Below are 26317 nucleotides of genomic sequence, written 5' to 3'. Positions count from 1 at the left end.
CTCCTTCGGCTCTCACACCGAACACCGAGCCAGTTGTTGATACTTCTGTGAGATGATTACTTTGGAGAAAGACCAGACCAGAGACAGATAGAGTGACGTCTTTCATCAATTATATGTCATGCTACATGCAGCTCTCAGTTGTTTTATGATCTCACTACATCATCAGTGTGGCTTATTTTCTCGCTGAGATGTTAGGATCGGTTAACCAAACCCAGTTCAACCTAAACATGAGTCTGCCCGGCACATCTTACATCTGACTCATGTTTCTTGTAGCCTTCAAGTTCATGCCCTCATCCTAACTGTGATACGAAATGCCTGTCATATTTTTGCTCTGTAATTTTTTTCTGTCTGAGATAATGTGGGCTTTCACAGTTCCTTATGGATCACCCAGGGTTGAAAGAGCCCCACAGTGGGGGCCACTTATATGATATCTGTTGTCGAAATGCTTCATCTGTCCTTTGATTGGTTTTACAGCAGTGTGCAGATTCGGAAAAGCTATTAGCACTGAATCAATTTTATCCATTGATTTTGTGTGAAATGCTACACGAATTCATGTGTTCTATAATCTCGAGGGGTGCTACGTGCATTTGCCCACAGTTAAGAGGCTAAAACCAATTTTCCCAAACTGCCTTTGTGAGTTCACCTGGTTTAAATTGAATTAAACATAAATCAGTCTAGATGGAGTTGCAATCTAAAGCGCTACTCAACTGCCCTCTAGTGGCGCAGATGGGAAATTAAGGGTGTGCCTCATTCTAACCGAGCAGGATATCATATCTGTATTCCAATCTCTTTCTTATGGATACAGTTGCAACTACAGATCTTTTTTTTTTTTTCACAGTTTGCCTCTGCCAAATGATTGATGAGTCAGCATTTGCTGGACCTGCTGGGCGTTTTCTTCAGCACAACACAAAACAATTCAGAATACAGCTGATACGTTACATTCAGTGAAGTCGACATGAATCGCTAATTATTGTGGCTTCGACATAATTGCATTATTTTGTTATTAGTGCCGCATTCACACTGCAGAATGATTTGAGATTAAATTTACTGAATAATGACTTTTTGTATTTTATGCTATTAAATAAGTTATGTCCTTAAAATAATTGGTTAAAAAAAAATTAGTTCCTGTGTATTCCTGTTTGAATTAGTCTAGTGTTCCTCGCAGTAACCCATGGCAACCGCATAGGATGTAGGGGGAGGGGCTGTAATTAAATTCCCAGTCTTGTGATTGGCCGAAACAGGTGTTGTGAGGTTCCGTAATGAATGATGACTGAAGTATGCATGCTCGTGTTCATTATCTGACCCATTTAATGACTCCTGTTAACCAGAGGAGTGTTTTGGAAAAGTCTATGAAGTTTTTTTTTTCTCTTTGCAGCATCAGTTTTATGCATGCATGTCTGATGTTTGATTTGGGGGGATTAAATGAAAAGAGTTGATCCTTTGTTCCTTTTGTGTCACACAAACTGTCTCACTCTTCCCCCCTCAGTCCAACAGCCTGCAAAGACAGTAGCTAATGCAGCAACTCTTTTGAGCGGGTAGCCTGTTGTTGTTATGGAAACTGGGCTCTCGGAGCTATTATTGTGAGGGCAGAAGAGAATGTGTCTCCAATGAGCGACTCTCCACCAAATTGTTCCACTGGCCAACATACTCAGCAAAATCGGCAAAAAGAGAAATGTGTGAGCAAAATATATTGGCTTGTGTTACTTGAAATCATAAATAATTAGGCTACTATGTGTTGCTATAGACCTTATTCAGAGCAGCGTCATGGTGAGTAATGAAAGTGAGGCTGAGATGTTTTCAATGGCGTCCGCTGTAAAAAGCTATAAAGCTCCTAGATCACTTATAAAAAAGAGTTTTTGTGTCTACTGAACTTTCTTGGAAAGATATTTTTTCTGATTTTCGACAGCACAATCTAAAAACACATTAAATAACAGTAGAACCCACTGAAGCGATGGACTTCTATCCATCACAGACTTTCTTTAATTTCGCTGTGGCTGCTGTGAATACAGCGCGAAAAAAATACAGATCAGAATAGTTCAATTCTCGAACGCATGAGGGCCCTTGTGATGTGGTTCTTTTTAATGGCTTAAAGGGATAGTTCACCCAAAAATGAAAATTCTGTCATTAATTACTCACCCTCATGTTGTTGTTCTAAGTCCGTATTTTTTTTTATAAAATCTGAGAGCTTTCTCACTCCATTGACAGCTACGCAAATACCACTTTGACGCTTCAAAAGAGATCGAAAAACTAATCCATATGAATTGAGCGGTTAAATCCAAATTTTCTGAAGAGACATGATCGCTTTATATGATGAACAGATTTAATTTAGGCTTTTATTATAAACATTGATCAGCGAACATAAACAGAAGCTCAACCGAACCTTCTTGATGCACGAGAATGAACCTCATTGGTTCTTGCTGAAGCTAAAACGTGCTGCGAAACACGAGAATGAACCTCATTGGTTCTCGCACGTCAAGGGAACACACTTGAGCTTCTGTTTACCGCAACTGATGTGTGAGTTGATGAATGTTTATATGTGAATAAAAGCCTAAATTCAATCTGTTCTCCATATAAAGTGGCCGTGTCTCTTCAGAAAGTTTGGACTAAACTGCTCAAGTCATATAGATGAGTTTTACGATCTCTTTATGAACTTTTTGAAGTGTCAAAGTGGTATTTGCATAGCTGTCAATGGAGGGACACAAATCAAAAAGATCTTAATTTGTGTTATGAAGATGAACGAAAGTCTTACGGTTTTGGAACGACATGAGGGTGAGGAATAATGAAAGAATTTTCATTTTTGGGTGAACAATTACAGCGCAGTCCCGTCCCGTACGAATGACTCGTGTGTGCAGTCCGATTCCCAGACTAATGAGTCAGATCTTTTTAGTGATTTAAAACATACAACACGAACAGTGGATTCCGATTTCTGAACGATTGACTCTTATGAGCCGGTTCTTTCTAGCTACTCAAAACCTCCATGTATCAGTTTCTGTTCAATTCTGAACCGAATATTATTATTTCATAGCGTAATGTCGTCCAACTCAAAATTAAAGAAGAACTCCGGTCAATTTTAACATTGAGCTCATTTTTTACAGAGAACAACGACAAAAATCGGTGTTGCCTACACCGTGTTATCCTCTTTTTAAAATTTGCACCCTGTTGACTTCAATGGGGCAAGTTTTAAACCTGCTTTTAGCCTCTTAACATCCTTGATGTGTCATTACAAGTGCACAGGTCATGTTAGATGATTCCTTCGGAGTGAACGCGGGTCAATCTGACTGCAGTAGATGTGAAAGATATGAATAAAAATGATGTTTATTCAGCCAGCGCACATACCTGTATTTACATCCTGTTTTCGGTCAAAGTCCATAGTAATCGATTGTCGAGTTCACGCGCATGATCATAGGTACTAAACCAATGCGTGTGAACTCGACAATCGATTACTAGTTTGTAATCGACAATCGATGTACTATTACAATCGATAAGTTTCACAGATAAGGCTTAAGCTAGTCCCAGACTAAAAAGCATGTTTGAGCTGTTTTCATATCTTAAAATATGTCAGTGCCATTGTTTTGTCTCAAGATACACTATAATTGAACTAAGGTGTAATCCTGGCTTAATCTAAATCCTGTTTGTGAAACCGGACATTATTGTCTTAAAGCTGAGATTTAAATCAGAATAGTGATTGGCAGATTGTAAATGTATTTTTTTTGTAAATGACAGTAGATATAGATTAATTAGACATTGAGTTTTGTTATAACCAGTGGTATTTTATAAAAAAAGAAATTAATAATTTAATAAATTAGCAGATTTTTGTTAATTCAGAATTTTTGTCATAAGTGCTATATAGAGGACCAATATACCTTTATTCGGAGGGAAAAAAACGTGTTTAATACAATTATTATTATTATTTTTTGTATTTATAATTATTTAGCTGGAATCTGAAATGATCTCATCCTGTGGCCACAGACAGTAGCCTACTACAAGCAATAGGAATTAGGCCTACATTTTTCCCCAAATATTTATTCCTCAAAATAACTGAAATGGAAGTTAAATCTTATATAATTCTTATACATTTCGCGATACATAACACAACGACCAATCTGACACATGTGTGCATAAGAACAGCTCAGACAGAACCGAACAGAAAGTCATATAAAGAGTGAATTACACCCTCCGTGATTCGTCGCGTGGTGCTGAAAGGACAGCGCCCTTAACTTTAACCTGCATGGGCGTGGCGCTTCAACTATCAACGGAGCAACGACTCTTCAGAAGAAAATAAGAAACATTAAGAGTCATTATCCATTCTATGACTAAACCTAACATACATTTCTCTTTATTTACCACATCACACGCGTGTCCACCAAACAAACGGCGTGAACGCTAACAATGGTAAGCTACCACACAATGGGCATTAAGTGACAAGTCATCCGGGGAAAGAGCCCTCAGATATGGACACATTACATATTTAACCCTCAAAACCCCGCGTCGCTTCCGCTGTTCCTCCTCTCATCTCTCCAGCAGAGCGTCACCTCATCCTCCGTCGGTCTCGCGTCTACTGTACGGTAACATCCCTGGATTTTTCTCTAACTGTGTCTTCGCGATATAATGCTTGATGTGTTGCGTTAAATAACATGACATAACATCATTTGCATGGTTTACAGTTATTTGCATACATTCTACATGTTTTGTATTGTTCAACAGATTGTTCATGATGAGTAGGCATCTTTTCTAAAGGGATTTTCATCCCGATCAATTGCATGTTATATGCAGGGCTGAATGGTGTGGATAATGAAATTCATTGTTTTGACAACTCATTTAGTCAAATATCCTGAAGAAATGCTCATTTTTATTTAATTACTGATTTTTAACGCAGTGGGTTTTTTATTTTGTTCTTAGAGGAATCTTTATTATCTCATGAGAAAAAAAAAAACATCCATTAGCATTCCTTTAGGATTTGTAGGAACCTCCTCGCCTCACATGTGATGCTGTTTCTCACCTCCCAATGGAAAAAACTAACATTTAGTGTCCACAGAGCAACCTCCTGCTCTCTAACCGGAGGTTTACATGCCTTTGCATCCATCTGACAGTATTCACTGAGAGAAATGTCTGCTGTCGGAGATGCGACTTCGTTCTTCCAGAACATGGGAAGCTCCAGCCCCAACCAGCCACGGCAGAAATTCTGTGGCATGTTCTGCCCGGTGGAGGGTTCGTCCGAGAACAAGACGCTGGACTTTGACTCGCTGTCCTCAGGGAAAGGTCGGGTGATCGAGAGGCAGAAGGACGTCTCCAAACCACGAAAGGTGGAGATCAGAAGAAGTGCCGGGAAAGAGAATCTGCAGAACCTGAAGGATGAGGTAAGAGCTGCAGGGATTGTGCATGTGGGGGAATCAGTCTGATTACATATATCTTTCATTAATGAAGCTTTGCTTATAATAACAATCAACCAGTTTATGAAAAGTGTTTCCATATTGTAGCTAATAAGGTAAGATGGTTCTGTAGAATCCAATTAATTATGAATGCTGTTTAAAATCATTAAAACAATTGAAATATGTCAACACCCTAAGTGGTTTGTGTACGGTTTGTAAAACGTAAAATTCCTTTTTTTATTACATGATTTTTGATACAGATCTATTAATTTGCAGTCCATATGTGAACTTATAGCATGGTGCAAGGATGACATCAAAACCTGGAAGACTAATTTGTCACTGGGTCCCTCAAGATTTTCCTATGGGTTTTCGGTTTATGAGTAAAATAAAGCCTGTGGTAAACATAACTTGATACTTTTTGCTCCACAACGTTTGGACGTTTTGCTGTACAGTGTAAATTACACACACCCATATTGGTTTGTGACGTCATCCCTGCACCACTCTATGGAGTGCAACAGTCGGGTTCCAGGAGTAAAAACTCAATTCATTTCCTCCATAGGGAAATTAATTTTAAGCGATAACTTATCAACCTTTAAAGACAGCCTTACTCTGAGCTACGAGGTTGTTAATTGATAGTATTTGCTTCTGCTGAAGCCGTCAGCCCACGTTATTTAAACTTAGTTTTCACATTTTCGTTTTACAGCAGAATTCATGGTGAAAAACTACATTACCCATGATGCTGTACAGAAAATTACACCAATCAAACAAGCTAAAAGAACTCTTTAGCTCCGCCCACTCCCATGAAGCACTGCAAATGACATAATCGAGTCAATCTCCCTACATACATACAATATATTTCTGATTGTTTTTAATTCTATTATGCTGTTCACAATGCCTCATGGGATTGTAGTTCTTTCCCTCACTAAAGCCAGTGTTGTACCTTTGTATATTTGATGATGTGATTCACCTCGTAGCTGGTTGGCTTGGTTCATGGCTTATAACGCTTTCACAATCCCTATGGGAGAAATGAATGGAAAAATACTTCCGGAACCAGCATGGCTGAGAAAGTGGGCGGGGACTGTTGCACTTTATTACACTTTTCTCTGGAATACTTGATTCTGATTGGTCAATTGCAGCATCCTGTTGTCAGATATTTTTGTATAATAACCTTTAAACAGTATTTTTGACATTTTCCCTGGCAACCAGTCTGCTACACTACTATTCCTATATGACAAAATAATTTCAGCTCAATGTCCATTGATTTACTTATTTAGCAAGAAGTAATATGCAATATTGTAAAATGCATTCCTTCAGGATGATGCAAACTCTTATCACCCTGTCTGGGTTTGACTTGCGCTAACAACCAGCTGCCTGTACAATATCCACTACTCATTTTTAAGGTTGTTACGGGTGAATAAAACCATGAATTCTTTTAAGGCTTGAATATTTTCTGTTGTTCTCACAGTAAAAAAGGTCAAGGATGCATACACCTTCAGTGGTTATTATAGAGCTTATGTAGCCCCGCCCCTTTTTTCAGTCTTCCAGTTTGTATTTCCACAGCATGAAGGTAAGATCTTACGGATTTGTGAATGAACCGCTCGTTTTAAAATCTCCCTGGATATAATGACATCCGCTTCAAACATCACAATCCTGATGATAACTTTTGTTAACTCTACAATAAGGAAATCCACTTAATCAGTTAATTACTCTTGCTGAAATATACAGAGCTATTGCAAAAATGGAAGTTCAAATACAAAATTCTAAATATGTCTGAATGCTTGTTTATCTGGTGCATAAGGTCTATATACCTCGCAAAGGTTCGTGCATTTAGAAATAAGGTGGAGCCCTTCTAGTTTATATTTTTAATAAGAAAATGTTCAACCCCTACAAAATAAGATGACTTTATTGAAGTCCAGCTCTTGTTCCCAAGAGCTTAATAATTCAAGTATGTGTGGGCCTTGGTATCTGGATGTGGTAACCATAGCTACAGATACAATGATGATGCTGAACGATGATTGAAGTATGCCCCGATTGGGCTTTAAGAGCAATAACTTGGGAACTGTTAAAGCTCATATGCCTGTTTTCCCTCTTTATATTCAGAATTACCCTTCTTATTCACATAAACCATGGAAGAGAAAACTGTATGGCTGTTTCACTGAATGCTGTTACTGTTGTACATGATACTATACAAAAAGCGCTATGTCACCCATACCGAACAGGAAATTGTTCTGTTTGGCAAGTGTGATTTAAAGCCACTCCCATGCTTTTCCCCCTCATGACAGGCCTGAATGACCGCAGAGATCAATAGCATGTTTAAATCTACTGCATTGAGACCAAAGTAGCCTGATGGACCCGGATGTTGAGCTATAGACTTTGCACATACACTAGATTTGAGGCAAAAGAGAATGTTAAGAAGGCATTAATTGTGGTGTTATTAAGTTCTGAATTGCCTGAACTGAAACTGCATATCGTTTTGCTACTTTGGCAATCTAAGGCAATCACATTTATTTTATTTGCTTACTGTGCACACAACTTTATTATCAAACCATTTATTTTCAAAGCATTTTCAAACATAGTATTCAAGTACAAAATATTCATTTTTAAAAAATCATGAATGTTTGAGTCATGAATAGTCATTTTAGGGGTTTGACATGAATAAAACAAGCCTTTTCATAAAATGGTCAAGAAATTTCAAGATCAAAACTGATCAAAATAATGAATCATATTTAAAATATAAAAAAATGTGTGTGTGTATATATATATATATATAATATATATTAGGCCTATATCACGAACAATGAATACAATTAATTAATAATATGAAAAATGTTTTACTGCTGTTTTTCTTCATATGCCAATATTTCTCTTTTTTCTATACTAAATTTCTAATATTCTGATATAAAACTAATATTCTGCCTTCTAATAAGATATTTTTTGTCATTATTATTTCGATTTCCAGACAGTTACACCAATTAGACCTTTTTGGACTTCAGCTTCACAACATTATCTAGGGTCAGCATGAATTCTAAATCAGACATTGGTTTTTATTTATTTATTTATTTTTATGTACACATTGTTGAGGTGTATTCAAATCATTATCCTCATCAATTTATTTTTTTTAAATATTTTTTTTAATAACTATCAAACAAATGGCATAATAAACTGCATAATCGTTAGCATACAATCATATTTAATATTCATTTCTAAAACAGTTTTATTTTTTCCATCAGTTTCGATGAGATTATGTAAAACACCATTGTCTGAAACGCTGGTCACCCTCTCTGGACTCAGAGGAGGAGCTGCCGGCTATCCAGGGCGGGGTTGTGCGCATGCGCGCTGCTCTCCGCTATGAAAATCTCTCGTTTTGTCTCAGACAGTCTGGGTGGACTTGGTGCATCAGTGGAGAGGAGATATTGGGCACAGGTCTTTTGTCCTTTACATTTCTAGCGCTTTTGCCTCCTCCGTTCGCCTCTTAATTTCTCGAGGACTACAAAAATTGTCCTAAACCAAGCCATTTCCCCTCCCAAACAGATCGTTGCATCCATTATTACAGTGATAACGGTTCATCAAAGGGAATAGAGCAGAACGAAGATGTCTGGCTATCAGGGCAAGAAGAATATTCCCCGCATAACCGTGAGTTATGGAATATCTTCTTTAATTATTACTAAGTATAAAGCATGTTTAGGAATATTTAAAATCCTGTGAGAATGAATGTTTTTGATTTGCAATGCTAATGAACGCTGATCCGAACTAAACGCAACGCTCGCGACCGCTGATCTCCTGCTCCGCTACATTATGCTACGTTACTCAGGTGCTTGTAGCCGGTTAACTTGTGATTTTTTTAAAGCGAAATTCAGCTGTCAAAGTCTATAGCATAGCTCTTGAAGCAGTAGGCTACTGCAGCATTTCTAGGACTGGTTTTGTGATTCACACCCCATCTACACGACGCAAAACAGAAACGTTCCCTTTATAATTAATGAAGCTGTTTGCGCCGTTAACTTTGCGTAGCGTTACTACGCAAACTGCTACAATGTGTAACGAGCATAGCATTCCACGGTGTATCTAAAAATTGCAATGATCAATGTGACTTTTACGCTAACAAAACGCACACAAACGTGTTTGAGGGAGCGGTACAGGATAATGGAAAAACGCATGGCAAACCGGGAGGAAATTATCATATTTCCTTCCTCAGTAAAGTGGGCTTGATATATAATAGGTGCACTTCATGACCCATGTCTCTGCATTTTTGCATTTGGACAAGCCATGCATTGAAATAATTGTCTGTAGAGTCACAAAAGGATAGACATTATCATGCATCCCCACCCCTCTGATTATAACATATATTTATGACATCACAATGCACCTAATTTGATCTGTCTTATTGTAAAACATGCTGCAAATAGCTGTTCGGAGGCGGTCGAATGGAGCTCCAACTCGGCTCGGCTGGTGGCGGGTGTGCCTTTGTTTCTTTTCAAAGGAAGCACTTTCAGCTGAGGTTTTGGGGGAGAGCTTTAGGACACCCTTTTAGATTCTCTTAGCTATGCTGAATGAGAAGTAGGTGGGCTGTGGTTTCCATCCAGCATGTTAGAGAAACCACATCCAGCTCTTACTAAGATCTAAGAGGTTGGAGAACAGCCAGTCCGAGACTCCATCCCTATAGCACGTGCAGTGGGATTGCATGCATGCAAAAAAAGATTCAAATATGCAGATAGGAATGTATTCAGATAAGAAACAAGGGGAAATGTTGCGAGAAGAATGTCCTATCTGAAGCCTCATGGAGAGAAATGCTTGTGGAGTTGCTTAAAGCTGTCTGTGCCACACCCCTATACAGTCTTTTAGTGTTGCGTCTATGGCACATCGGAAAGTATGGGAATTAAACGCTTTAAAACAGATCTGTCGAGTGACATCAAATGCCTCTCTAGTGCAAAGGGCTCTCGGTTTGGATTTTTACTTGTTGCGTCGGTTAACTGTAGTCACAGCTCGGCCCCATCAGTCATCACCTCTTGTTTCCCCTGTACTGTAGTGGAATTCATGTGCTGTCTCTCGACCCGAAATTTGCTCACTGCGGACCTCCCAAGCACACTGTGACACAAAACCCTGTGCATAAATATTGTCCTCATAAAAGCTTCAGCACAACTGGGTGAATCGTTCTGGTGCAAGTTGTAGAGCGGATATTTAAAAGCAGTTGAAATGGCCATGCAAATGACAGACGCAAACTCAGATTGACCTTATTAGATCTGTATTTCCTGTCAGAAATAGCCACAGGCGTGGTTTGATGCACACATATTTGACACACGGGCATATGTGATGTGTGCTGGCTGGAATGGTTGACGGGTGGGTCTGGGACTGGGAGGACCAGCTGCATTGGTCAGCTGCGCAGACAGGCGGACATCTTCTTGTGCCTTATTAAAGATGAATGTTAGCTTTAATTCACCACATGCCTGCTCACTTTTAGCCGTAGTTATGAGGTCAGACGTCAAAGCATTTTTATATTCATAAATTCATTGACTGCAAATTCACTTATTTTCATTGTAATAACTTTACTGGCGTTGTTACATAATCACATATTATTAACTTATGGATGGATGATAGTTCTGTTACATTGTTGTTTGCCATTTCTAGATTTTTCAGCATCAGACAAAAATAAATAGTGTGAGTAAATATTTATATTCAATATTTGCTTCAATAGTTATTCTTTTATTTACTAAAGATGAAAGTTTGATATTTTAGTATGTACTTGGTTTTGCTTTACTCAATTATTTATAAAGTAAATATAGAAATAAATATTACAATAAAATATATATTTTTAGTATAAAATAAAACTACCTGTAAGTAAATGCATAAATATTTTGTAAATAAGCAATGCATTTACAATATTTATTTACTAAATAAAGATGATAGTTTATTGTATTATTTATTTATTTACTTTTTGCATATGTATTTAATTACTATACAGAAAGATAAGTCTTGTTTTAAATATTAGTAGTAGTAAATAATAAACAAAAACTAACTATTTAGTAAATAAATTGATTTTTTATTTAAAAAAAGTCTATGATCTGTATTTAGTAACTAAACATGTAAGTACATAAGTAATGTATTTACCATATTCATCCATTTATTTACTAAATAAAGGTGATAGTTTTATTTCAAATATTTATGATTGTTCTGTAGTAATTAAATAATGTACTTTAGTAAAGGAAATAAATACACATTTATTAAAATAAAATATTTTATTTGGTAAATAAATAAGTAAATATTTTAAAACAAAGCTATTATCTGTATTTAGTAAATCAAGAAATGCATAAGTCAAAAAATACTGTATGAATGAACATGTATAAGAAATGTATATAAACAAATACATTCTTATGTAAATAAATGTATAAGGAATTAAATAGATATTAAAAATAAGACTATATCATATTTCTTGCATGTAGTTGAATTATGTAGTTTAAATCTAATACAGTGTAAAATGCAGTGATTCCAATAAAAACCCTCCGGAGCCCAGTCATCTGGTTACCATGGCAACCGCAGCAGCTCCAGTGCAACCCAGTGATCTGTCCCAGAATGCTCTGCTGTTGTGTCCCCAGCACAAAGCACAGTCTCGACTCTGAATCGTACCTGCCAAATAACATAGAGGATTTCTCATTCATAATGACTTCAGAGGGGGAAAAGGCCCCATGTACGCAAACATGCAAGGCACACTTTCAGTTTTCTTTTAAAGAGGATCATATGCGGATTAAGCTGGCAACTAGATTTTGACTCAGCTAAATCTGTTTCTAAATAAGTGAGGGATGGAACTTCAAGTTAAACCCTGAGTCTGGAAGTCAGTCAACTAACTAAATCAGTCGTCTTCTGGTCTAAAATGTAATGTCCTTTATAGTTCATACCATACTTTTGGTGTTCATGTGACATTATAATGTTATGTTAGCATGTCTGTTCAAACTCACGCTATCATTTATGGCAAGCAGTGGTCATTATTATAAACATGCAGACCAGAAGACTTCCTGTGAGCGTTCTCATGCACTAAATATCTAGCACTGTGACTCTGGAAAAGGTCCAAAACAAGCACCAGGTCAGCTCATAAAGTCCCCGTTTCTTTTTTTTTTCTTTTTTTCAGACTTCCTCTAATTAACATTATGACCTTTCTGATGATGTCATCGGAATTGACGGCTGTGATTGGTTGACGGCTGTGACGTTGATTTGTGCATTGGCGGCTGTGATTGGTTGATTTGTGCACAGAGACTGAGGAAATGGATTGCAGTGATTGTCGTGGTTATGTAATGCATGTTATGAAGCAGCTGTTCAGTGTGGCTGACCGCCAAAGCCACTTGCATGGTCCCTGAAGCCCCTCTGCGAAGATCTGGACATTCAGAGGAGAAGGCATTCTTAGACACTGGTGGTTTGTAAAAATTAAACTCACTAAATACTAAAGGAAATGAAGCTCTGTTTCACTGTAAACCTGAATAAGTTGGCAAAACACAAAGAATTTGAGGTAATCACATCAGTTACATCAAATGTTTTACGTTAAGAAAAGTTTAATCAGAACTTTTATTTTGTACTCTGACATTTTAATTGCTCTTAACTTGAAATATTTGAGTAGGCTAATTCATTAATTTAACTTAAAATTATCACGTAATCTAAATTTAAATATGTTTAATAGAGGAAACTTCTCTAGCTTTAAGTAGCTAATTCAATAAATGCTAACTTGCTAAATGGTAATAAAATGTTTTGATAGCATTAGCATAGCATAACAATTGCTGAATGAGTATGGTGATATAGAACATTTAACATACCAGACTCATGCTCCACTTGTCGCCATGATGGTAACTCCAAAAAACGCAACATAACAGAAACTCTTCTAAATTAGCATAGCAAAGGATTAAACACTACTAAATCTCCCACTTAACATTAATCTTGCACAAAAAACATTATATAACACTTAATTTTAGCATTTACTATTCCTATATCCTTTTCGAGTGCCATGGCAAAGCATGCTAGGAAACATAAATCCCAACCCAGGTTCAGTTAAATGCAAGTTTGTCTAAATTAAAAGAAACAAGTTCATAAAACTCAAAACAATGAAACAATTCAAATTACTTAAAGGTGCCCTAGAATGGATTATTTTATTATTTTATAATGTTTCCTGGGGTGGCCTTATAATGTTAGTATGTTTTTTAGATCAAAATTTGTTATAATTTAGAAATAATAGGCATATTTCCTAGCCTGATTTCATCCTCTGATTTGAACACTCTGTTTGAAGGGGCGTGTCTGCTGTGAGACTTCAGAGTAAACGCCCTCTGCTGTGATTGGCTGACATGCTTGCATATGAAATATCTGGCATTACATGTAGAGCTATCTGGAAAACTTTTACTATTACAGCTTTTATACGTTTTTACTATTACAGCTATCGGGATTAACGAATTGTGAGAAGTTTTTTAAGTATTTAGATCTATTCCCATCACATAAAAGGTTGCAGTGATGAGCATTGAGCAGATGACAGCCTGTTGATCGCGTGAATGAAGATCTTATCACTGCAACGCGATTTACTGATGCATAAACAGTGTTGAACGACTTTGAGAGAAAGATTATTTGTCTGAACTTGAACAATTACACATCAGAAATTCACATAACCCACTGGTTCTCCAGAGGCTCGGATGAAAAAAATATTTTTGTGTTCATTTGTACATCCAAACACTGAGCAACTGCCATGCTTCGTTCGCTCGTTTGCAAGCCACGATGTCTCTCGAGGAAAAAACAATATCGCGCTGGATCTAGATAACACAGTGTAAATTATCGTTAATAAAATCACTACTTACCGCTTGCGGGAATATAACGTTAGTTGAAATTGCCCCCTTCGTCAGTATGATACGCTGAGAGAAGCCTGGCTGCTTGATATTGTTCCAGGTTAGAAAAACAGTCCGTGGTGAAATGGGCAGAGCAAACTAACAACTTCGAATTAAACTGTAGCGGTATCCGATTATAGATAGATAGATAGATCTGCCATTTTCCCTATGATCCTCCTCCTGCTTGTTTCTTCACCTGCAGAACTTCCGATGATTTGGCTGTGCAGTTTCGCCTGGCATTGAACATGGGCTGGCATATGCAAATTTTTGGAGGCGTACATATTAATGATCCCGACTGTTGCGTCACAGTCGGTGTTATGTGGAGATTCGTCTGTTTTTCAGGGGTGTTTTTCAAAAACGAGATTTAAATAAGAAAGAGAAAACTACTATACTTGAGACTCACTGTATGTCATGTCCATGTACTGAACTCTTGTTATTTAACTATGCCAAGATAAATTCAATTTCACATTCTAGGGCACCTTTAAAAATGTGTCAGTTTTGTGAACTCAGAAGAAAAAGAAAGTTCTAAAAACTCATAAAAGTTGATTGGATTGAACTAATTTGTTTAAGTTTTCCCTACTCAAACCAATTAATTATTTTGAGCGTTAGGGTTTACAGAGTTGGTTAAAGTACTGTATCTGGCGTTGTTTTCCTCTTTAATGGTGCTCTGAGATATGTATAGTAGGAGATGTCAGGTCAGTGGAGTATTTTCTTTCATCACTAAGTGAATCAGGGCAGGGCTTGGGAAGCCACTGAGGGCCTCATGTTGCTGGGTTGCCAACAAGCACGCAAAGAGGCAGAAACGCAGACAGAGTCGCCTTTGTCCCCGTACGATGCCGAGGGCCTTGTGACTGGAATTGTTCCATTGCTCCCCTTTCAGAAAAATGAACGTTCTTCTGGGGCTCTGAATGTAAAGAGAATCCTGGGTGGCGTTGTCCGTACCGGGGTGTCGAGCCAAACTTAACCCTTCGTTGGGAGGCATGATGCTGTTATCCATTCATTGCTTGGGAAATGTATAAAGTACACATTTGGGACACTTTTTGACATTAAGATGACTCGAGCGAACAAATCTTTGTAATGAACAATTCATTCTCGTTCACTTTATTGTACTGTGTAATTTTTGGTTTGTTTGTTTTGTTTAATGCAGGACTGCAGCATTTTATTGGTTGGACCAAATGAACAAACATTCCCCTTTCAATGAATGAGTCAGTGTTTATGCTTTATAAAGATGATAGTTTTATGTTAATATTTATGTATATATTTATTTTTACATTACTCAAGCAATTATTTATGTAATCAATACAGAAAGATGTTTTTTTAAATAATCTTTGTGTAGCGCTTACATAAATAATTACTTAAGTAAATAAATATTTGTAAAAATAAAATATCAGTTAAATTCACTTATTTTCATGTTAATCAGTTACTACAATTATTGCATAATCACTTATTAATAACTGACTTGACGGTCGGTAGTTCAGTTACATTGTTGTTTGCAGTTTCTATAGACCCGACTGTAAAAGACAAAAAATAAATACATTAGGGAGTCAATAAATCATTTTTATATATTTATTTATTTGCTTCAACATTTGTTTTTTCATTATTTATTTACTAAATAAAGTTTTTTTTCTTATTTATTTATAAATGTGTCTTCATTCAAGTAATTATTTATTGAATTACTACAAAAACGTATATACTATAAAAACATTATCTGTGTTTGTTAAATAAATTTTCGTAAATAAGGAAAAATTCATTCTTGTTCACTTTCTTGTACTGTCTCATATTTTTCATTCACTAAAGCGTAAAAGACTGACCTAAAGTGCAAACCAATAGAATTCGAGTGCAGGCTGTGAAGGAGCATTTCATTGGTTTAGCTGCTGAACGAACACGCCCCCTTCACAGAATGAGTCCGTGTTTTTAGTCTGATCGAGACTGCTGAATGAACTGGGACATCTCGCTCGTAAACAAACTGAACAATTGAAACATTGAGAATGAGTTTCTGCTTGTAGTTCCTTCAGCTCTGTGTGGGACTCAGTCTTGTTCACTAAAAGGAGATAAATGTGATTAATTATGAATGGGTATAAATGTGTACCATACACAGTTTTGATATAAACCTAAATGTAGTTTTGTTGACATGCATATTGTAATAAGACTTCTTCTAGCATTTTTTAAGTCTAGAGTTTTTATCAAATTGGTTGAGTGAATTATTAATTGACTCACTCATAACACTCAAAAGACTATTGATAACACTCAAAAACCTACTAGTGTAACTATATAACCTGTTGAAAGGCCACTAAACGAATCAGTGAGTGAATAGGAACTAATCATTTTGGTGAATGGCTTCAAAGATTTGAGTCACTGAGATTAATTAAAAATCCCCAGTACTGAATCAGTACACACTAGATTAGAAAATTAAAAATCCCCAGTACTGAATCAGTACACACTAGATTAGAAATGTCAGTTTCAGCTCAGTCTTCAATGTTTAACAGAGCACATTGTAGCACAGTGACAGATAAATGTTCCATGGTGAACATGTGTTTATAATTGTGAGGGCCACAGAATTGAGTGATGCTCCTTATAAAGAATGCGAGCGACACTATACTGGTTCCTTATAAGCTTTGATTTACTGGCTCCTGTTAAATTAGTAGTTTTGTAGTATATTATGTTTTATACTCATCAGTTCTCCTGACTGATGTTGAGTATATATTTAATGAATGCTTCTAACACCATCTTCACCTTGCAGCAGTGTTCTTCAGTGCTGTGCCAAGGTGAATAGACCGTTTACACAATTCGATGGGATACTAAGGCGAATTTTATCTGTCTTTACAGAGTGACCGTCTCTTGATTAAAGGGGCTAAGATTGTGAATGATGATCAGTCGTTCTGTGCCGACATCTATATAGAGGATGGCCTGATCAAGTGAGTATGAGAGATTCTTAAATTAATATGTAACAGATTGCTAATCAAATGAGAGGAAGACAGGCAGACAGACAGACAGACAGACAGACAGACAGATAGACAGATAGATAGATAGATGGATAGATGGATAGATGGATAGATAGATGGATAGATAGATAGACGGATAGATGGATAGATGGAGACAGAGATATAGAGATATAGAGATATAGAGATATAGATAGATAGATAGATAGATAGATAGATAGATAGATAGATAGATAGATAGATAGATAGATAGATAGATAGATAGATGGAGACAGAGAGATATAGATAGATAGATAGATAGATAGATAGATAGATAGATAGATAGATAGATAGATAGATAGATAGATAGATAGATAGATAGATAGATAGATAGATAGATCTGTCTCTCAGCAGTCTTCGGTTATGAGGTTAGTGTGTACAAAATGTGCCTTTATATCACATGACACATAATGAGATAATGAAATAGCCCTTTAAATTTGGCTTTTGAAATTAAATTAAGATTCATCCAATTGTATAACTAGTATTGCATTTTTCATATCTCACTCTCAGGCAAATTGGAGAAAATCTGATAGTGCCCGGTGGGGTGAAAACCATCGATGCCCATGGGCGTATGGTGATGCCAGGTGGCATTGATGTGCACACACGCTTCCAGATGCCTGACAGGGGCATGACTTCTGCAGATGACTTCTACCAAGGCACCCGCGCTGCGCTGGCTGGAGGAACCACCATGATCAGTATGTGTCAAACTGGCCTCAGTATGCTGAGAAACTGACTTGAGATCAGTCTGCACACTGTCTGCATAGAACATCATAGCAACCACTTAACAATGCCTTTGCAACCACCTAGAAATGCCCCAACAACAACCCGCAACCATTGTTGGGCTTGTTACTCAAAAACTTCATTTATTTCTCATTACCCTTTTTTAAAAGTAATATTAATACTTATTGTAATGTTATTATTGTAACGTGTTACTAGTAACACATTACTGCCCACAATATCATAACAACCATGTAGTAATTCATTAGCAATGCCCTGGCGACCACCCACAACACGCGAGCAAACAAATAGTAACACTTTTAGCACTACTCAAAATACCTTAGCAACCACTAATATCTATGGACCAGACAAACAGCGACTTGGGCTAGTAAACAATGCCCTAAAGCAACCACCCTCAATGACCTAGAAACACTCTAGAAACCACCCACAACACTAAAGTAACCACTTAGCAGCGCCCCGGCAACCACCCACAATACCACAGTAACCACAATACACCATACTGGAAACCACCCACAACACCTGAGCAAATGCATAGGAATGCCCTATCACTGCCCTGAAAGCCAACAACAATCCAAAAGCAACCACCCACAACCACCTAGCAACCACATAGCAATACTTTAGCAACCACCAACATAACCATAGCAATACCCTGGCAATCACCCACAACACCTGAGCAAATGCATAGGAATGCCCTATCATTGCCCTGGAAGCCCCCAACAATCCAATAGCAAACACCTAGCAACCACATATTAATACTTTAGCAACCACCAACATAACCTTACCATAGCAACCACCTAGCAACACCCTGGTAACCACCCACAGCTCCTGAGCAAATGCATAGTAATGATTTAAACACTACTCAAAACACCTTAGCAACTGCTAATATCTAGGGAAAAGAATATTATAAGGCCCAATCCCATAGCAACCACCAACAACTGCCTAGTAACAAAGTCCTTTTAGGCAAGTCGTGCCACTCGGCCGCCATCTTGGCAACGCCTCCGGGCAGCTATTTCGGACTAACAAGACCAGGCTCCTATCTAAATGAATGGGCAGAGAGTCAGAACTGCACTTTCACTGGTCACTGGGACATAAAAACTGCATGTATAGAAACAGCAGTAAAATATGATAAAAATCGCTGAAAAAGTTTGATGACTTTGCCCCAAAATAAGGTTTAAAATGCCTTTTTCCCCCACAGGTTATACCTTTACTACGCATGCGCAAGGGTTCACGTTCAGGACACCAAACTTCATTTACGTCTCTATCCAGAATGCCGGTGTTGTGCCAAGCACTTAAACAATGTATTTAAATGTCTGAAACCTAAAATAAACATTATGTGGTTAAAACACTGAACAGTTGTGATATAGCCTATGACAAGCGCTGAGCGCGTCCGTCTTTGGCTCAGCGCCAGCCACAGCGCGAAAGCACAGGTTGAATATGGCAGTTATGTCACGTCACTGTACATTCGCTCCTTAGTGGTCAGCTGCTGACTGTTAAAAGCAGATGATTGGCTTTCCAGCGGGAGGGGCGGGACATGTGCATACAACCGCCATCTTTGCCGTTACGGGTTTTCCTTATATAGTTGTATTGAGGATTGAGGAAGTGGCATGTCTCATATAAATTGTCTCTGCTAGTAATCACCCACAACCCCATAGCAACACCCTGGCAACCACCCATAACACCTGAGCAAATGTATAGTAATACCTTATCACTGCCCTTGAAGCCACCAACAATACAATAGCAACCACCCACAACCACCTAACAATACTTAAGAAACCACCAACATAACCATAGCAACCACCTAGCAACACCCTGGCAACCACCCACAACCCCTGAGCAAATGCATAGTAATCCTTTAAACACTGCTTATAACACCTTAGCAACTGCTAATATTCAGGGACCAGAAAATCGCAGAAACTTGGGCCAGTAAGCAACACCCTAGCAACCATGACAGTGCCATAGCGACCATCTAGTAACCACTCACACTTTCTCCAATTTGCCTGTGGTTCCTATGGTCTTAATACAGATAACACAGTTAAGCTTTGGTTAGACCTGCTATGTTTGGCTGAGTCGCTGTATCCTTTATGATGCAGCCATCATTTAGTGTGTGTCAGTATATGGCAGACCGGATGGAGACAGTGTGCTTAAAATAGTACAAGAGACTGTTTTCATGTCTCTGTTTGTCCTCATTTCAGCTTTGAGCGGCATTACTTAACTGATTGAAGTGCTTTTTAATCTGTAGGAGTCTCTTTAATATCTGCCTAACCACTGTGTGTTTGTGAACAGTCGATCATGTGGTGCCTGAACCCGGGACGAGTTTGATCTCAGCCTTCAATCAGTGGCGGGAATGGGCGGACAGCAAAGCGTGCTGCGACTATTCCCTTCACGTGGACATCACCGAATGGCACAAGGGTGTTCAAGAGGACATGGAGACGCTCGTCAAAGATCACGGTAAAGCACTGCCAGCATTCCCTTATGTGAACATCTGTATCTGCTGTACAAACCCACCAGAGTTAGCGTTTACTCCATCGGTCAGGAATTCTGCTGCTGCGCTGTTTCATCTAATGTCTCACCGACATTTCCCTCTGTAATTTCATATCCCGTCTTTGTGTGCAGGCATTAACTCTTTCCTCGTCTACCTGGCTTACAAAGACGTTTTCCAGCTCACTGATTCCCAGGTATGACTTCCTCCGTGAGTTGCACATTCTTACTTGTCTTCTAGGATCTCATGAAACCTGTCAAAAACACACCCAGGTCATATATAACCACGAAATCAAAAGAGAAAATTTAAAGATAAGAAAGTTTATTTTTTTGGACCAATAAGATACAGAAACATAAAGACCATGTTGCTAAATTGTCATGAACGTTTTCACAATGCAAAACACCTTAATGGCCCAAAGAAAGGATGGTATTAGCATTGTTTTGGAAATATACTATGGTATCATGGTATTTTTTTGAAGTACATTGGTTCATTTATTTATTTGTTTGTTTGTTTTTTGAGTGTGCATTTTAACATGACTTTTCTTTTCTGGATAAAAAGCCTGACTATGCATTAAAAATGTACATGTACCATGGTCAAACCATAGTATTTTTTGAAGCATATTTGTTTGTTCATTTATTAATTTCATTTATTTTTAAGTTTGCAGTTTAATGTGACCATGGTATTACTATTTCTATGGTTTTGGACATACCTTAAACTTACCATAAACCATGGTATTTTATTTTAAAGTTCATTCATTCATTCATTCATTCAGTTTAATGTGACTTTTAGTTTTTTTGGAAAATCCTGACTACATTTACAAAAATACCATGGTATTACTAAGGTTTTGAATTACATTGGATTTTATTCGTTTATTTTGCTGTTTAATGTGACTTTTGCAGTTTAACCCTAACTATGCACTAGGTATTACCATGATTTTGGACATGGACCATAGTAAAACCATGGTATTTTTTGAAGTACGTTGAAGCATGATGTGCCACAGATGCCATGATTTCTCTCAGGATTGATAAATCATGGAATCATGCACTTAAAATGTTTTTAAAAATTAAAAAAAAAAAGTCTTCCATCTGTTACCATCACAGTTTTAGGGGGTACAGTGCCAAGTTTCTTGGGGTTGGGTGTTTATGTTCTAATTCTCATTGAGTATATCTAAATAGAGTCCCTTGGCAATTTATAAACAAATGATGCTTTAATAGTCTGGCGGTGACCATTGCATTTGTTTTAAGCATGCTTCTGTCATATTTGGCGTTCCTTCTTGAGTGAGGTCAAATGTGTGTTTCTGTGCAGATCTACGAAGTGTTGAGTGTAATTCGGGACCTCGGGGCCATCGCTCAGGTCCATGCTGAGAACGGAGACATCATAGCCGAGGTGAGATCTTCAGAGAGTCCAGCACTGAGCTCCATTACTCAGAGTTAATATCAACAATAAACTGTTTGGAGATGTTAAATCAAAACATATGTTCCACAATGAACACTCAGACTTTATATTGGCGAGCTAACCCAAAGGAAATATTCCTACATGAGGTCGATATAATTAATTGCAGATGACTTTTGGCTCAGGGTTGTGTGTATTTATCATTATGAAGATAAGAAAACTCTTTGTAATGAGGACAAAGTTTGGTTGTGGAGATAAAATGTATTGTTTTTAATGTATACAGTATATATTGAGACCATGACATGATTATTTAAAGATGCGGTGATCTCATGCTACTCTTATCTCCCCATCCCGCTCTCTTTCTTTCTTTCTTTCTTTCTTTCTTTCAATAGGAGCAGCGCAGGATTTTCGAGTTGGGGATCACTGGACCAGAGGGACATGTCCTCAGTCGTCCAGAGGAGGTGAATGGCAGTGAATACTGGGAACAGATATTTTCCATTTTCTCATCAGAAGGAAACATAGTTTCGTAGAAGAAAACCTTTGTATTGAATTGGTTTTATGGATCATTTAGGTGGAGGCGGAAGCAGTCAACCGCTCTGTAACAGTGGCCAATCAGACCAACTGCCCTCTTTACGTCACCAAGGTGATGAGCAAAAGTGCTGCTGATGTCATCGCCCAGGCCAGGAAAAAAGGTGTGATGCAAAATAATATATCGCAATATAAAACTAAATATGGCGACTCTAGGATTGGTCTGCCTTTGATTTAATCAAGTTATCAACTGACCCATTCTGAAACATTCAAGGTTGAATTACCAAAATGGAAGAACATTCTGAGGTGGTTTGATCTAATCCCACTCTGTCCGCGCCATTAAAATGAGGTATTATTAGACTGGACAAGCAAGGCAGGTTTTATGAGCAGGGATGCACTGCAGTAGTGCAATAAAAAAAAGAAAAAAAGAAATCAGCATGCTATGACTCAGCTGTTCTTGGCTAGAGCGCAAGAAATGACATCATAGTGGTTAGGCTCCAGAATTAGGCAAGGGAATTAGAGTGAAATTATATATGCTGTTCCTAATTCAGTATCTTTGAACCATTTAGGCACTGTAGTCTATGGAGAGCCAATCACAGCAAGTCTTGGCACGGACGGCTCACACTATTGGAGCAAGAACTGGGCCAAGGCCGCCGCCTACGTCACGTCCCCACCCTTGAGTCCAGATCCCACCACACCGGACTATCTCAACTCGCTGCTGTCATGGTAAGATCACTTTATGTCTGTTCATTTTTAGGATGCATTTATGATTTGATTTGTTTTGGTTGTGAAGCCCTAAGTGTACCTTGAGAAATTAACTTATTTTATGTGGTCTGAGAGCGGTTCATAAAACTTTGGCTAATGTGTGTAAGTTCCAAATTAAGCGAATTGAACCCAGTTCAGTTTAAGTCTGCCGTGTAGTTTACTTTTAATGCTGCATCAAATTTAAGAAATAATAATAAAATTCTTACATTATTATAATTATCATGGTAACACTTTACAATGAGGTTCATTAGCTAACATTAGTTAACTACCTTAGTTAACATGAACTAAGAATGAACAATACTTCTTCAGCATTTATTAATCTTAGTTAATATTAATTTCAACATTTACTAATACGTTATTAAAATCAAAGGTTGCATTTGTTAACATTAGTTAATGCACTGTGAACTAACATGAACAAACAATGAACAGCTGTATTTTTATTAACTAACATTAACAAAGATTAACAAATACAGTAACAAATGTATTGCTCATTGTTAGTTAATACATTAACTAATGTTAAATAATGAACCTTATTGTAAAGTGTTACCATTATCATTATTATTATTTTGAATTATTAAATTGAATATACAAAATATAATTACAAGTTATTCAAAGTGATCATAAAAATTTATAATTTTAAATATTTATTAAAATAATAATAACAGTCAGCATTAACATTTACATTTATTCTTTTAACAGACGCTTTTATCCAAAGCAACTTACAAATGAGAACAATAGAAGCAGTTAAACTAACAATAGGACAACAATATGCAAGTGCTATGACCTTCCCAGTTTAATCTAACGCAGTACATGTATTTTATTTTTATTTTTGTATAAATAGATATAGAATAGAAGAGAAAGTGTTAGTATTAATGGATCAAGTGCTGCCGAAAAAGATGTGTCTTCAGCCGTTTCTTGAAAATGGCTCTGGTTGAGTTAGGCAGATCATTCCACCAGCAGGGAACAGTCAAGGAAAAGGTCCGAGAAAGAGATTTTGTGTCCTTTCGGTCATGACCCACAGCTCATGATGACCGTAGGTGAGAGTAGGAACGTAGATCGACCGGTAAATCGAGAGCTTCGCCTTACAGCTCAGCTCCTTCTTCACCACGGCAGAACAGTACATGGACCGCAATACTGCAGAAGCTGCACCGATCCGTCTGTCGATCTCCCGTTCCATCCTTCCCTCACTCGTGAACAAGACCCCAAGATACTTGAACTCCTCCACATGAGGCAGGAAATCTGCACCAGCCTGAAGTGAGCAAGACACCCTTTTCCGACTGAGAACAATTATTCATATCAACAGAAAATATACCTGGATAAACCTGGCTTCTCTTGAGACTCCCCTGCATCAGAGCATAGTAATGATGATATGCTAAAGCCCGTCGGCACTTTAACGTGTTTGGTTTACAAGGTAGTTTGTGACGTCAGAAACACTGGCGATTTCAAACCGCGTTTTTGAGATTTTAGATCACTGCAGTATTAAGGAGCAAATACTCTTGTGTGGACTTATGACTTTTCACATGGTTTGTCTTAAAGAGTCATGAAACCCCCCTCTTTCAGCTCAAGTCTTCCTCACAAAACTCAGTCTCATGAATAATTGAGACACCGATGTGTCATCAAAGTACTATAGTGCACTGCCAGTTACAACCTGTGACGTGGACACAATGTACATTTTAAACCTGGAAGATGAAATCTATTTAATCTAATTAAATCTAACAGATGCTAACATTGTCTTCAATGATGTTCAACACACATACCTCTCTGTTAAAATCTCAGAAAAGTTTGTTTAGGGTTTCATGACCCTTTAAAGCAGGGGTGTCAAACTCAGTTCCTGGAGGGCCACTGTCCTGCAGAGTTTAGCTCCAACCAGCTCCAAAATCACCTGCCTGGAAGTTTCTAGTAATCCTGAAGACCTTGATTAGCTGGATCAGGTGTGTTTGATTAGGGTTGAAGCTAAACTCTGCAGGGTTGTGGCCCTCCAGGAACTGAGTTTGACAACCTTGCTTTAAAGCATATTAAAAACACCACATAGACATATAAACAACCTTAAAAACTTGATTTTCACCACAGGGGGTCTTTAAAGACGACTCAAACGTGAAAAGGGTTTGCTGAGTATATAAATGGAACTGTTTGACCCATTTGTTTTGTCCTAACATTATATGTGTTTTCTTATAGTGGGGATCTGCAGGTAACAGGAAGCGCTCACTGCACCTTTAACACCGCCCAGAGAGCTGTGGGTAAAGATGACTTCACCCTCATCCCTGAAGGAACCAATGGCACTGAGGAAAGGATGTCCATCATCTGGGACAAATGTGTGGTGAGACAGAAATACTAGTCTGCAAACAGTAAGGAGTTACAAGTTTCCACAGTGCAGCATCTACTCTTCCTTCCATCATATAAACAAAATCAGTCTAAACAGTCCGAGCTGAACAGACAAGCACACTCAAGTGGACACAAACACAAACAAGACAAATCTCTCCCTGTGGTCCCTGTCATTCGTAGGTAACTGGAAAAATGGATGAAAATCAGTTTGTGGCCGTCACCAGCACAAACGCCGCTAAAATCTTCAACTTGTACCCACGTAAGGGCCGCATTGCCGTGGGCTCAGATGCTGATCTGGTTCTGTGGGAGCCTGATGTTACAAAGATCATCTCAGCGAAGAGCCACAATCTGGTGAGTTCTGCTGTCAGCAATGTCATGTGTGTTTAAAACCAACGTGAAATACAAAGTTCGGTCATGAAACGCTAGGTGGCGCAGGCTGATAGGTCCTTAACTCAATTTGCTTGCAATCACATCATTCTATAGGGCACAGATGATTGGTTCCTGCCGCATCAGTAGCCAATGAACTCACTGCTCAACCTTCAAATACTTGGTCAGCATTTGCTGTAGCAGTTACAGCGTGCTTTCTGAAACGCTCCACCTGCATAAATCTGCTACGGGTAATTCATCGATGCTATATTGAACAGCAGCAGCAATAACAGCAGCAGCGTAGCAGATCTATTCCGCCAAGACCAAACAGAACAACATTGTCATATCCATTTCCATGTCAAACACTCAGAAAGTTTTAGACATCAAAATAGACCCTAATACTTTCCTAACACATGTTCCTGGTCTTACTGTGACTCATTAATGCACATTATTGATTGATTGTGTTTATGTGATTTGACATGTATTCATGCCATCAAATTTATGTCCCTCAGTATAGTTAACCAGTGAGCAAAGTTG

At 37.9% G+C, this 26317-nt stretch overlaps 1 protein-coding gene across 5 annotated transcripts in view; it reads left to right on the top strand.

The window, feature by feature from the left end:
* Positions 1 to 1660: 1660 nt before the first annotated feature.
* The window catches only part of dpysl2b (dihydropyrimidinase like 2b), a 30242-nt gene continuing 5585 nt past the window's right edge, over positions 1661 to 26317 (top strand). For 2 of the 5 annotated variants that reach the window (XR_013819993.1, XM_079860882.1), the window contains exons 1-12: positions 4201 to 4560; positions 5091 to 5357; positions 17039 to 17127; positions 17701 to 17885; positions 20212 to 20376; positions 20542 to 20603; positions 21713 to 21793; positions 22192 to 22260; positions 22371 to 22491; positions 22897 to 23053; positions 25268 to 25409; positions 25595 to 25765. Coding sequence is in view for 4 of the 5 variants with exons in the window: in XM_079860882.1 (XP_079717008.1) it covers positions 5106 to 5357; positions 17039 to 17127; positions 17701 to 17885; positions 20212 to 20376; positions 20542 to 20603; positions 21713 to 21793; positions 22192 to 22260; positions 22371 to 22491; positions 22897 to 23053; positions 25268 to 25409; positions 25595 to 25765 (1494 nt within the window). In the remaining variant the exon portion in view is untranslated. Of the gene's footprint in view, positions 1677 to 4200; positions 4566 to 5090; positions 5358 to 8724; positions 8793 to 8900; positions 9003 to 17038; positions 17128 to 17700; positions 17886 to 20211; positions 20377 to 20541; positions 20604 to 21712; positions 21794 to 22191; positions 22261 to 22370; positions 22492 to 22896; positions 23054 to 25267; positions 25410 to 25594; positions 25766 to 26317 lie in introns of those variants that run through there. The other 3 variants (XM_079860884.1, XM_079860883.1, XM_079860885.1) reach the window with 3 other exon arrangements.

The sequence above is a fragment of the Squalius cephalus genome (genome assembly GCF_949319135.1).
Source record: "Squalius cephalus genome assembly, chromosome: 24".
In the NCBI taxonomy this organism is placed as follows: domain Eukaryota; kingdom Metazoa; phylum Chordata; class Actinopteri; order Cypriniformes; family Leuciscidae; genus Squalius; species Squalius cephalus.
This window is presented reverse-complemented; position numbering and strand designations above follow the sequence as displayed.